The sequence below is a fragment of the Cygnus atratus genome, chromosome 1 (assembly GCF_013377495.2).
Source record: "Cygnus atratus isolate AKBS03 ecotype Queensland, Australia chromosome 1, CAtr_DNAZoo_HiC_assembly, whole genome shotgun sequence".
In the NCBI taxonomy this organism is placed as follows: domain Eukaryota; kingdom Metazoa; phylum Chordata; class Aves; order Anseriformes; family Anatidae; genus Cygnus; species Cygnus atratus.
The window spans coordinates 82,759,033-82,772,937 of NC_066362.1; the positions used below are offsets into that span (position 1 = coordinate 82,759,033).

General features: G+C 37.3%; 1 protein-coding gene across 2 annotated transcripts in view; it reads right to left on the minus strand.

Moving 5' to 3' along the window:
- Positions 1-13,905, minus strand: part of GBE1 (1,4-alpha-glucan branching enzyme 1) — a 174,200-nt gene that overhangs the window by 21,630 nt on the left and 138,665 nt on the right. For both annotated transcript variants that reach the window (XM_035541127.2, XM_035541126.2), the window contains exons 13-14: positions 8,671-8,855; positions 7,460-7,590 (exon numbers count right to left, since the gene is read on the minus strand). In XM_035541127.2, coding sequence (XP_035397020.1) covers positions 7,460-7,590; positions 8,671-8,855 — 316 coding nt within the window. The remainder of the gene's footprint in view (positions 1-7,459; positions 7,591-8,670; positions 8,856-13,905) is intronic.

Genomic DNA, 13,905 nt, shown 5'->3' on the forward strand with positions numbered 1-13,905 from the left:
GTCAGAAATATGTCAAAGCCATTCACTGTTCGTGTTTGTAGGGAGAAAATTCGCAGGGCCAAAGCCCAACTAGAGTTGAAGCTGGCCATGTCTGTGGGAGACAATAAAAAAGGTTTTTTTAGATATGTGAACAGAAAAAGGAGAACCAAAGAAAACTTAGGTCCACTAGTAGATAGGGAAGGTCTCCTCACAGACAATGATGTAGGCAAAGCAGAGATGTTTAATGCATTCTTCACCTTTGTCTTCAACACTGATGATGGGCTTCGGGACCCAGGGTGCCCTGAGCTGGAGGACCATGACAGTGGGAATGACAAACTCCCAACCGACCCTGAACGTGTGTGGGATTTGCTGCTCCACCTGGATCCATACAAGTCCATGGGTCCGAATGGAATTCATCCCAGGGTGCTTAAAGAGCTGGCTGATGTCATCGCGGAACCTCTCTCAATTATTTTTCAATGATCTTGGGAATCTGGAGAGGTCCCAGTAAACTGGAAGCTGGCAAATATTGTGCCAATTTTCAAGAAGGGTAAGAAAGAAGACCCTAGCAATTACAGGCCTGTCAGTCTCACGTCAGCGCCTGGTAAAATTATGGAGAGGATGATCCTTGAAGTTACTGAAGCGCACCTGGGGGACAATGCAGTCACTGGTCCCAGCCAACATGGGTTCATGAGGGGTAGGTCCTGCCTAACAAATTTGATTTCTTTTTATGATAAGATCATCCATTTAGTTGATCAAGGGAAACCAGCTGATGTGACCTTTTTGGACTTCAGCAAAGATTTTGACACGGTTTCCCATAGGATCCTACTGGACAAAATGTCCAGCATACAGCTAAACAAAAACATCATACGATGGGTGAGCAATTGGCTGATGGGCAGGGCTCAAAGGGTTGTGGTAAATGGGGCCACATCTCTGGCTGGCAGATGGTCACTAGTGGGGTCCCTCAAGGCTCCATTTTAGGGCCAGTCCTCTTCAATGTTTTTAGAAATGATTTGGATGTATGACTAGAAGGTGTTTTGAGCAAATTTGCCGACGACACCAAACTTGGAGGAGTTGTGGACTCTGATGAGGGTGGAAAGGCCTTGCAGAGAGATCTGGACAGATTGGAGAGCTGGGCGATCACCAACCACATGAAGTTTAACAAAGGCAAGTGCTGGGTCCTGCACCTGGGACGGGGCAACCCTGGCTATACGTACAGACTAGGCGATGAGATGCTGGAGAGCAGCCCCGCAGAGAGGGATCTGGGGGTTGTGGTTGACAGCAAGTTGAATATGAGCCAGCAGTGTGCCCTGGCAGCCAGGAGGGCCAACCGTATCCTGGGGTGCATCAAGCACGGCATCGCTAGTCGGTCGAGGGAGGTGATTGTCCCGCTCTACTCTGCACTGGTGCAGCCTCACCTCGAGTACTGTGTGCAGTTCTGGGCACCACAGTACAAAAAGGACATTAAACTGTTGGAGAGTGTCCAGAGGAGGGCAACGAAGATGGTGAAGGGCCTAGAGGGGAAGACATACGAGGAGCGGCTGAGGTCACTGGGCCTGTTCAGCCTGGAGAAGAGGAGGCTGAGGGGGGGACCTCATCGCAGTCTACAACTTCCTCGCGAGAGGGAGTGGAGAGGCAGGTGACCTATTCAGTGTAAACACCAGTGACAGGACCCGTGGGAACGGTGTTAAGCTGAGGCAGGGGAAGTTTAGACTGGACATCAGGAAGAGGTTCTTCACCGAGAGGGCGGTTGCACACTGGAACAGGCTCCCCAGTGAAGTAGTCACTGCACCAAGCCTGTCTGAATTTAAAAAGCGATTTGACTGTGCACTTAGTCACATGGTATAAACTTTGGGCAGACCTGTGTGGTGCCAGGAGTTGGACCTGATGATCCTTATGGGTCCCTTCCAACTCGGGATATTCTACGATTCTATGACTTAATATAGACAAATGTAATAACAAGAGTTACATACACTACTTTGATTAATCCAATCCATGAAACAAACCTAGGTATGGGCTGATGTAAAGATCATCACATTTCTCACAGTTCCCAGTATCATTCAGACAAACTTTTTAATAAAAACATTTGAATCAATGCATTATAGCAGTTAGCTCTTAAGCCTTATTCAGTAAATTGCCTCTCAGAGTATCAAATTCAAAATCCACCGACTTCTTAAAACAAAACCAAAATGGTAGCAATAAACTCATGTTCTTAAGTACTTCTACTTCATGTTTAAGTTCCAAAGGAAGAATAAAGAATTGCTTTCAGAAGTGGAGAAAAGTTGTCCTGAAGATTTAAGGTCACGTGACAACATTTCTTATTTATAGAATATATATTTTCTTAAAATCTCAGGTTGAATGTTACAAAGCTACACACAAAATCCACAGCTCTAATTGCGGGACAAGAATTAGAAGGAAAGCAATTCAATGTTAAAAACACCCCAACATATTTAAAGAAAAATGATAATAAACATTGGATGTTGGCAGGAAAGAAGAAAGGATGCCAAAAGCAAGTAGAATAGGAGGGTAACAGTAGTTAATAATTTTAGGATATGTTTCATTTAAAAACTAATCCTCTGGACAGTTCTGCACTGTTTCTATACTATGAATGTTTGACTACTATAAAAGACTGAGTTGCAAGAAGAAAATTTCACAATTTTTTTTTGCCTATAACTGATGAAAAATACCGTTCAAGTCAGCTATTCTTGGTTAATTGTTTAAAAATCTTAATCAAAAAGGACTTTCAGCATGTCCAAAGGACATGACAACAATTTTTAGCTCTTCTGGTTAGGTGGAATATAAAGTGGACTTCCTATGGACTTGCGTTGTTGATAACTACCCTTAATTTCCAGTTCTAAAAATAAAGTCAAATCATTCATGAAGCACCAGAAAGAAGCCTCAACCTCATTCATGTTCTGCCACTCTCCTTCATGCCATCCTTTTCTTCTTTTGCTCACTTTTACCAGAATTAAAAAATTACAGAAATAGTTCAAGTCAGCCACTGTTAACCGCTAACACTTTATGTGGTTACACTACAGAAAATAAGTAATGTGCACCACAGAAAATAAGTAGATCCAAACCTGAACTGCACTGTCTCCCACATATTAACTTTTGCCTTTTGATCTAACAGAGGTGTTATGAAAAGAATACAGATGTTTTAGGCTTGCTGTTACAAACAGAATTACAAATATCATATATTGACTTCTCACCTCTGAGAAGGGAAGCAATTTTTAGTTATCCTCAATACCTCAAATTTACTGTCAATTAAGACTATACATACAGTTAGTTACCACTGCTAAGCTAAGTAGATGATATTTAAAGAACTTCTGTAATATGATTCTGCTTTAGAACTCAGTTTCAGAGAAGTATTTCAGTGGCTATCTGCATCTACTCAGTTCTGATGCCAAAGTATTAGGCATGTCAGGTTTAACTGAGATATTACTAAGATTTCAGCAGTTCCGTAATATAGTGATGTAATACTATCCAGTCATGGCAGTTCCACAACTCCAAGGCTTTCCTTGGACTAAGAACAATCTTTTTATACAGAGAAATGGGATAACAGAATACTTTCATCTTCGTTTATCAATGAAAAAAATATGAAGAATGCAATTGTCAGATGCAAAATTGCTGTTTTTCACCCAGACAGAACAGAAACAAAAAGTTCAGTTATGTTCAAGGTATTTATGGACAACTTATTACCCACAGACTTTGCTAGCAACAGGCACTAAACAGAAGTGAGATTGTATAATATAGGACAGTGTACCCTGCTACCTATTTGACGCACATAATCAGAAGCACTTCTTTTAGAAAAATGTCCTGATGTTTCATTCCATGCAAAGGCCTTGGATGAGAACATTTAGAAATAGATCATAAGCAAGCTTCCCAGATAAAAATGAGGTCTTAATTGATATGTGATATTTATTATAAAGGACAAAGAGAAAAACAAAGGAAAAAGGGTACTTATGATCCAAATCAAAAGATTTTGACCTACATTAAATTTGTTTCTTCCTTTTTACTCATTTGTTATTTTCTCCTTTTATGGTCAACAGTCTAAGGTGAAACATCTTGATTTTTATTATTTCAATGGTCAACAGAAACCAGAGTAACTTCCCAAATTTTGTTTCAGAAGAGTCTGATGAAGATACATTCAAATCTGCTGTTGGGATAAAACTACAGTTGTGGGGCAACTAAATCACCTGTTCAAACAAACACTTTGAGTTCTAGCATCACAATGTCTTTATAAAGAGGTTTTTTTTTTTCCTTATCCAACTGAGAGCATGCTTTTTGTTCTCTTGGCATGGGAAACATTGTTGTGCTCCACTTGAGAGAAAGCCATGCAAAAGAAATCAGATTTGAAACCTGAAAATCTTTTCAGGCTGGCTTTGTGAACCAGAACTTGTATGTAGGCAGATATTTAGCTAGAGATAGAACATATGTTATTTGGAATGATCTTTAAAATCCCAGATACTGGAATGAAGACAAGGTTCCTGTCTCCAGTCGGCAATAGCTTATTCCCAGAGTTCACTCCCCTCATTCATACATTGAACTGCCATAGAATAAAATGACTAGCAGAAAGATTGTTGAGGTGATTGATGGGAAGACTGTATATTTGAGATTCCCAAGCAGAAACACTGAATTACGAGAAGCTCACTGCTTCTTGAAGTACAATACAGAAAAGGGGACAACACTTCCTTAACTAAATGAACAAATGTCTCAGAGGTAACGGTGTGTGTTTGACAGAAACACAGTGGCAGCGATGGCACTGAAAACCCTCAGTGCTCTACCAGAGGAAGTGGCTAACACAACACACTGAGGACACAGAATCACAAAATCCACTATTTGATTGGGGTGGGAGGAATTACTGAGACAAAACAGCTTTAATAAAAGTACACTGTCTGTAATTGGCAGTTCCATTAGCAGTAGAAAAAACTAGCTCAGTGAATGAAAACGTTAGTATGTATCTTTATGCTTTAACAAAAACTTTTTACGTTTAAACTGTCTATAATAAATGATGGAAATAAAATTATACTACACACACAAAAGACAAGAGTGTACTGAGACTAACACATTAAAATGAATACAAGCTTTAAACTGCAAATATGAGACATCATCTGTATGCCTTTTATAACAACATACTTGTTTTGAACACACTTGAGCTGCTGTTAAGTTCTAACATGATTTTCAGTGAATCAGAATAAGGATCTAAAAAAATTTGGTCATCTACCACTAAGTGAATAACAAACATTTTCCAGCAAGTTCCAACTTAAATCAAAAAAAAAAAAATCAATTAGCATTGACTGTGCTGCTGGCCATGATACAGTACAGAAAGCTGTTTCAATGCTCAGAGTGAACTAGCCACAGACCAACCCAGCTGGGCCTTCAAAACCAGTGAAGAGCACATCTTGCAATTTGCTTCACAACAGCTACTATAGAGCATTTTCAGCTGAAACAGGAGCAACACATTCAGGATTCTATAAAAACAGTAAATGCCTAAGGAAAAAGAAGATTCTGGTGCTGTAAAATAGATACATGAAATGTTTCTGAAATGACTGAAAAATTTAGAGCACTGGTAAAAAAAAAAAAAAAGACTGCTTATATAAAGTATTAATTTAGTCAGACTAGTCATAAAAATATTTTCTTAAACATAAAATAAACCAAATAGCTTCAGAAGTACCTGAGCACAGCTTAGTTCCATCTTAGCTATAAGGGCTAAGGAGTAGAATTTTTGTGAAACTGTGCAGCACATCTACTTACATGCACAAAAATACTGCCTGGGTATTTAATTCACTTAGTACAAAACAGAAAATGAAGCTATGGAAACAGACTTATGTAATAGTTAAGTACAAGCCTGATCACGACATTTTACAGAAGACAGAAAAATTATACCAAGTCCTTGAAAGCAAGATTTTTTTTTGAACTATTTCTCAAGAATTTCTGAGAACTGAACCTCAAAAGCATGTTTGACAAAGAAAGGCAGAAAGCAAACAACAACATGTTTTGAATTACAGCTTCCTCACGAGGGGAGCGGAGGGGCAGGCGCTGAGCTCTGCTCTCTGGGGACAGCGACAGGACCCGAGGTAACGGCATGGAGCTGGGACAGGGGACAATCAGGCTGGGTGTTAGGGAAAGGTTCTGCACCCAAGAAGGTGGTTGGGCACTGGGACAGGCTCCCCAGGGCAGTGGTCACAGCACTGAGCCTGACAAAATTTAAGAATCATATGGACAATGCTCTCAGACACACGGTCTGATTTTTTTATGGTCCTGTGTGGGGCCAGGAGTTGGACTCAATGATCCTTGTGGGTCCCTTCCAACTCAGGATAGTCTATGATTCTAATTGCATCTATGTAATACCAGAGCAAGAAAGTCATGCTAATTCTATTATTACGTGCTGTAGTCATCAAAATCGAACTTACACCTTTTCCATCTTCAGAACTCAAAGCATTTTACACAACGCAGAGGAAGTAAAGTAGCATCAACTTAAACAGGTGTACAACTGACAACTATGACAGTCAAGAACTGGTGTATCTCACAGCATCAGATTAAGATTTTACTAATCCAGATTACTACTCCACTCTACATTTTCCAGGCACTCCTTTAGGGCCATAGAGGCAGCAGAAGAAAGTACTGGAGAAGGTGGGTTTGACCTAATGTTTCTAAACCCTGCTACGTTTCAGAGCTCAGCAGGTAAATACAGCAGTGATCAGGAGTTAGTAATAGGGTGCCACATCGCACTAAAGCAACTGCAATATGGCAAAAGTTTGCTGAATCTACCAATAAATAAAAAGAAAGTAGGCCAAAAGTTACGAGCTGCAGTGATTTAAACTGACACAGCAAGACTGACTAGAGTTTGTTTGTCGACACACTTAAACTGAAATTGGGAAAACTAAATCCCTCTAGCAAGTTAACATTACTTTTTTAAAATCTCCCTCAATGCTAAGGATTTGGACAAAAAAGTAAAACCAGCCAATTATTCAAGAGTAATCATTTACTGCTTCTCAGCTGAGCTAAAAACACATTCTCAGTCTACCCAGTTATAAAACAAAAATTGTACAACCTTCCTGGAAGTTTAAATTAATACATTTTTCTGTGTGACTCTGTGCAGACTCATCTTACTGTGGTCAGTTTCTCTTGCTTATTTAAAATGCAGAAGTTTCTCGATTGTTGTGTCACAACATTATTTATATAAAAGAGAGAGAGAGAGAAGGGCAAAAAGAGAAAAAGGGCAAAAAGAGAAAAAAAATTAAAGGGAGACTTTCAAATGTAGTCTTTAAATCTCTATTTTTGCTTGTGTTCTACAAAATGATCTCATGAAGAAAACAAATTTGTAATTGTTGTTTTTGCTGTAAAGTAAGCATAAAGTCTGTACCAATGACAAATAAGTGTTTTCTTACCTTGTAACTAGTTTGCATTCATACTGGAAAATTAGTTTTTAAGTAACTAAGTATGTTTCTCTGTACAAATGAAACAGTAAAGAAAAGGATATTTTCCTGGAGTTTCAACACCCACTCTGTAGTCCACATAACTTTGGTGTGGGTGGAAGTTGAAAATAAAAACAAGACCTGCTCTCTCAAATGCAATGACCTTATTGGATTCATGCTTTTCACTCACAAAGGCCTAGGAAGGAAAAAAATAATAATCCCATTACTATGTAGTATTTAATTTCTAATTGAGTTATGGAAAATAAGAAAAACACTACTGCAATCCATCATTTCAAGTAAAATTGTACAAGATTTAAGCAGTATAGATATGAGCATTACTATGCAAACTAATTGTTGTGCCTATGTAATGTAATAGAAAACTTCTAGTGACTAAAGTGCAGCTTAGTTTTTAAAAGGGAATTTAAAGTTAAAGAGGCAGAAGCATGCAAGGTATATAGAGCAACTGAAAAAAACTTGCTCAGCAAAGATTAATAACGTGGTCTTTTTATCACACTTCTCTTTAGCAAAAAAATGGATTTCTTTTATTAAATTTTCCATCTATTTGTTATGACAATCAGCATCGCTTCTGCTAGTAATTTAGAAAATGAAGCAGTATGGTTTTTGTTTTGTTTTTTAATGTGTGAGAAATTGCTTTGAAAAACCACTTTGAACTGGTGTACATACACCACCTTTGCTCTATAAAGCCATTAATAACTAGAAGCATATTTAATAAAAATCTTCAAAGTGGATTATGACTAGTATGAAATAATTTTAACACTGAGAAATGATAATTGAGTTGCTATAATAAAAAAGTACAGTGCTATGTTTATATAAAACGGCAAATACAAAAGTGACAGGCTGAAAACTAGGAGACTATAACTTACACTATACTCTATGTAAAGCGTTTTCTCAGTAACAAAATAATTATATAAAATTAAATTGTCTGAACAATTTACACTTTTCCAAAGCAATCCTTGGATTGGATTACACACTATTTTATAGTCTGTTTTTTCCAATCTGCACTTACTAAATAAAAATAGCAAAATTAATAGGAAAAGAGCTTGCTAGGAAACTAAAAGGAGACTTTCAGATTTCCATTATCCGAGGCAGATATTCCAGTGACATGTTTTGACAACTTCAAATATATAGTGGGGCATTACACAGTGCATAATAAAGTGCTGTTTAAAATTTCTGCATGCAAATTTTATATTGTTGTTATTCTGAGCACGTACACAACTAGTGACTAAAAACTTATCATTTAGTATACACAGCTTACCGGGGGAGATGCAAGCCAGCCAAATCTTTCCTCCGATTTATTCATATCTCTATCAAATGCATTTAGGAATCTATAGCGAAGAAGATGATCATCAGTAAGATTGAATTGTCTTCTGGCATAGTGATAGCTCTCGTTATTCCCTTTTCTGGGGAAGTCAAGCCATTCTGGATGCCCAAATTCGTTACCTGCATTTAAAAATATTAAGGAGCTGTGAAGTCATATGCTAAAAAAAAAACCAAAAAAACCCCAACAACACAGAAGTAAAATACATTAAAATATATTTCATTTCTACAACTTTTAAATTCCAAAGAATACTTCTTCATATATAAATTGGTCCTTTTTATTATTAAAGCCATTCTTAGGACTTTCATGCTTGGTAACAGGTTTGTTTGGCCAATAAAATAAGCAGAGCTAAATATCCAAGGACTATGGGGGAAGCCTGAGCTTATGAATGGATTTTATCCTCTGTGCTATTATGGTATCGTTAAAAATTTCTCATTTCCATGCCTTAAAACAAACAAACAAACAAACAAAAACTAATTCTGTCAACCAGGATACAAATTTCAGAGTTGCTATAAAACCTAAAAACATCACTGTGACGCTGCAAGTCCATTGTTTTATAGCACTTAACAGAAATTGGCACTATCATTCATACTGTCAACTTCTACAACCACAGAGACAATCTCCCATTTTATCAACCGAATGACAACAAAAAAGTCTAAAAAAGTCAAAAGAACGGTTGGGCCAACTTTGACCACTTTGTTGATTTTTTATCCTGGGTATAGATACTGTCATCACCGCTTCCAGTAGTATAAAAATAACTATTAGGAAAAGTGACTTGAATCACTGTTCCTTACTTTCTAGAAAAATTCAGAAAGATGTCCTAGTTCAAGTAGTGGGCTAGGTAGTATAGAGTAAAGCACAGCGCATAATGATGCGTTCAGTGTTTGATATTGAAAACAAGTGACTTAAGGGGCTTGGTGGTTCAGGAACCTACCAATATGTCAGCCACCCTACAAGGGGAACTTCTTTCCCATACATAACGATCCATGTTGCACACACCAGAGACACTTTCCAGGACTGGCACAAAGCACGTTTCAGCTCTGGTTTCTTCCACATGCCTAATGGCTCATGTCCCACAGACTGTGTGTAAATACAGTATTTCCATTTGTTTTTGTCTAGCAGTAATGTTCTGTAAGTCTCACCCCAATTAACTAGCCCCCACAACTAGGCTACAAAACATGCTTCACTTTAAGACATGGAGTAGGCTTATTCAGACTTAGGTCAAACTCCATTAAAAAAATCCAGGAAAAAAGTTGCCATTTAACCAAGGAAAAAAAAGCTTGGCTTATGTACAGTCTCCGAAGCAAATCTCAGCTGCCAAAGCTAAAAGATTCATGCCAACACTTCATCTGGAATGCAGTATTTTGAAAGACTTTCACGTATGCAAACTTTGTCTTGTTTCATATACCATCATTATTACAGTTTGATGCAAATCCAGGTGAACATAATGGTTCTTACTTGTGCTATAACCTGCTGCCTAGAAGACTCCCAGCCACTTTAGACTGCTCATTTTACACAGAATTGACCGAAGTTCAGTACTTTGAAAGTCAGACGCATTTCAAAGTCTGTGATAGCTGGTTCACCACAAACTTTTTATGTAGAGCACGCAGAATATCTACTCACCACAAAACAGAGGCAACAAGTGGTATATCTGAAAACGCACAAAAGTAATGTGATCAAATATAAAAGGGTTTATATGAAAAATCCTAGTATTTCTACAGGCAGACACTCAACTTTTGGCAATAAACTGCAGTTCTGTGGGCAGACGAAGAACATGGATGCTGAGGGATGGCAAGTGCTGTTTCCTGGATGGATACCCTGCATGTGTAGCCACCATCTGCTGTCTCACACTGCCTGTGTTGCCTGGGAGGCCCCCGAGGATATGGTCAGCAGTGACAGCTATGAATTTACATTTTCGAAGTGTTTTTTGTGTATCTCCGTGCTTCATGGGAACAAAGAAGTGAACAAAGAACAAAAACGAGCAGGCTGCATATATATTTAGGAGAATCCTTTACACTGGTACCCATTTTGTAAGCAAGCTGACAAGCTGTAAATTAAATTTCCCGTTCAAAAGCTAAACCACTAAATTTCATATTCAGCTCAGAACCAGGAGACAAACATAAAAGAATCAGAATCACAGCAGGACTTGGAAAATAACCTTGGAATAATGCTGGACTGAACTCTTAAACTGTGCTAACAATACGGTACTGAAAATGACGAAAGATATTGCTACAAAACTGACACTGTACCTAACCAAATTCAATATTCTCCTAAGAGCTGGGCAAGGTACTACCTTCTTTCATGATCTGTACACTATTGAAAAGATGGACTACATGAGACAGCTCAGTTAAAGAGAGCAAGAAATATCAGAAACTCAGAGATGGTACGTATCTTGAAACAATAGCCAAGGAAATCATAGCTATTTGTTCAAGAAAAACTTAAAAACAGGAGAATAAAGCAATGGAAGATAGTGAATAAGTTACACTAATCTAGCACATCATTTCAGTGGAGTATTTCACTATAAGTAGAGTGTATCTATCATGGTTAGACCATATAGCATCTCCCCCACCTCCATTTGCTTTCCTTGTTTCCCCACCACAGTTGCTACTGTTTGAGTGCTGTTTGCCTTTTTATTTTGTATAAAATGAAAGTGCAGCAAAATTAAAAAAGTTATTGTCTTAACTGCTACTAGCAGTCATTAAGAAAAAAGGAATTTAACAGCGTAGCAACCTGATAAAAGACTAAATTACTTGGTGTCAGAAAAGAATGTAGCAGGTCTAAACATTTACTGCTTGTACTAACATCTATTAGTGAGGGCATCTTCTGGACAATGTACTTGTGAACCCTTTGTATTTGCTGCATAACTTTAAAAGGGGCTCTTTATTTCTGAGATAGACTTGAAATAAAGAAATTTAAGTTCATCAACCTGACAGAAAAAAAATTAAATTAGTTAGGGAAAGGGTACAAACATTCAGGATGGCAGCAGGCCTTCTAATTAACTACATAAAGTGCTTCTGCACATGAAAAGCACTGAATCTACACATCCTTTGACAAGAAATACATCTCATACTTTTTTTTTTTAATTTGCTTTTTTCTTATTTTAACTTTACAACAAAAGAAGGGAGAGGCTAGAAAAGGGAAGGTAGGGGTAACTGGATGATGCTAGATAGCCAAATGTACCTGTGAAGTACATGCTGCCCCCTCCTCCATGTTCTCCTTCTCTCCGATGAGAAGCAGGAGCATTCACTTAAAAGTTGTGAAAGGCTCTAAGCACAGAAGTACTATTGGGATTTCCTCTCCTGTAATTAATTTGGTGTTTGATGTAAAGGTCCAAAGTACTGATTGACAAGAAGCCTGCTGCTACAAATGATGCAAATCAAGACAATGGAACTAATGTGGAGGAGGCAGAGAACAAGGCTGAAATTAACTGAGATTTTGATTAGAGAAGCAAAACAAAGACAAATCATTGAAGTGCAACGCATACTAATTTTTATCTAGGAATTAATTCAAGTCTGCTATTCCCTACATATCGTGCAACTTTATTGCATACAAGATTTCAAGATCATGGTCCCAACAAAGGAATTAACATTATCACTATAATGAAAATTTACATCACACTTGTTTATTGTGATAGAAATACATTTACACCACAAAGTATTTATGCTGACGATGATTACTTTGTAGCTGAGCCCCACAGGTCATTATAGTTTTCTTGATCTCTCTTCTTCAGACATCTTTACTAGCTATTTTCTCTCAAAGAATCAGGCTAAACAGAATTGAGGACATGTTTAAAAGATGCAGGCAGTGTTAAGAGATGTCTGGTATTTTGGTTTGTTTTTTGAATAAAGTATGACATTAAATATTTTAAGAGCAGTTAAAGCAATAAGCTTATTGATAGTTCAAACGGTAGAAGCCTAATGAGGTATTTAAGGTTGAATAAGAATATAAACGATCCAAAATACTGCAAGATCTTATTTAAAACAGATGAGCTGGAGACTGGACACACTGGGACAGATTTTCAGCTGGTCTACCTTAATCCATTTCTACCAAAGTAAGTGGTAAAGTTACGCTAATTTACACAAGCCAGATAATCAGCTCATTCGGGAGTTATAACTGATTTGAATTTAACTTCACTACCTTTGTGAATATTGATGACAATGCAACAATCTGCAGAATATAAACAGAATCAACGTAAATAAGATCTAGATAACATTTAATGTAAATAAGATCTAGATAACATTTATCACCACTTCAAAGCATAAATATTTCAAACAATTAATTCTCATTTTCCCTGAATGTGAAGCTCTTGGATATTATGCAATTCTGATCCTTTGTACTTATTCATGTTTGCACTGAATCTTCTTCAGACCCTTAAGTAACTAAGCTTAACAACATTCATTACCTGAACCATACAAGAAACTCTATACTATGTTAGAATTATAAGAGAATGAGTTTCATTACTAGCATTCATTTCATCATCCACATGAAAATATAATCAAGTTGAATTCCAAGTTGACTCCTGGTGAAATAGCTGGGATAGACAACTTGAAAACCTTTATGTTTTTCAGTGTCTAATACGAACTTTCAATGACACATTGATCCAGTAAATACTAAAAAAATCATTTCAAGCAAACATTATAGTATAGTTCTTTCATTAAACACAACCCAGAGGAAATATCATGTATAAGGTAGTGGTAAAAAGAGAGGTATTGGTAGAAGAGTTCTGTGAGAAATATTTTTGTCTTATCTTCTGAAATGGACTAGAAATCCTTCCAATCTATGAGGAGAAAAATCAGGATAAATATTTTATTTGTTTTGAAACTCAGATCTTCCATATCCAAAGAGATTGTTTTGACCACCGGCTGGATCACTCTTTCTTTCCACCTTTCATCATCTCCATACAAAGTTTCTTAGAAGTGCAGTGTTATGTGCAAAGATTTCTTTGAAACACACATTTCTGAAGGCTCTGAATTGGTATTTTGGTATCTAATTAATATTTTATGTTTAGAATCAAAAAACCTTTCATTAAGCCTGCACAAAGAAACAGTCTACAATCTACAGGATTAATATTCAGGTAACACAAATGGGGTTCAACTATCTTTTCCTACATAAATGCGGTGATCTTACTTTTGTATTAGCTTTGATTATTATAGTAAAGGAGCACATCATCTG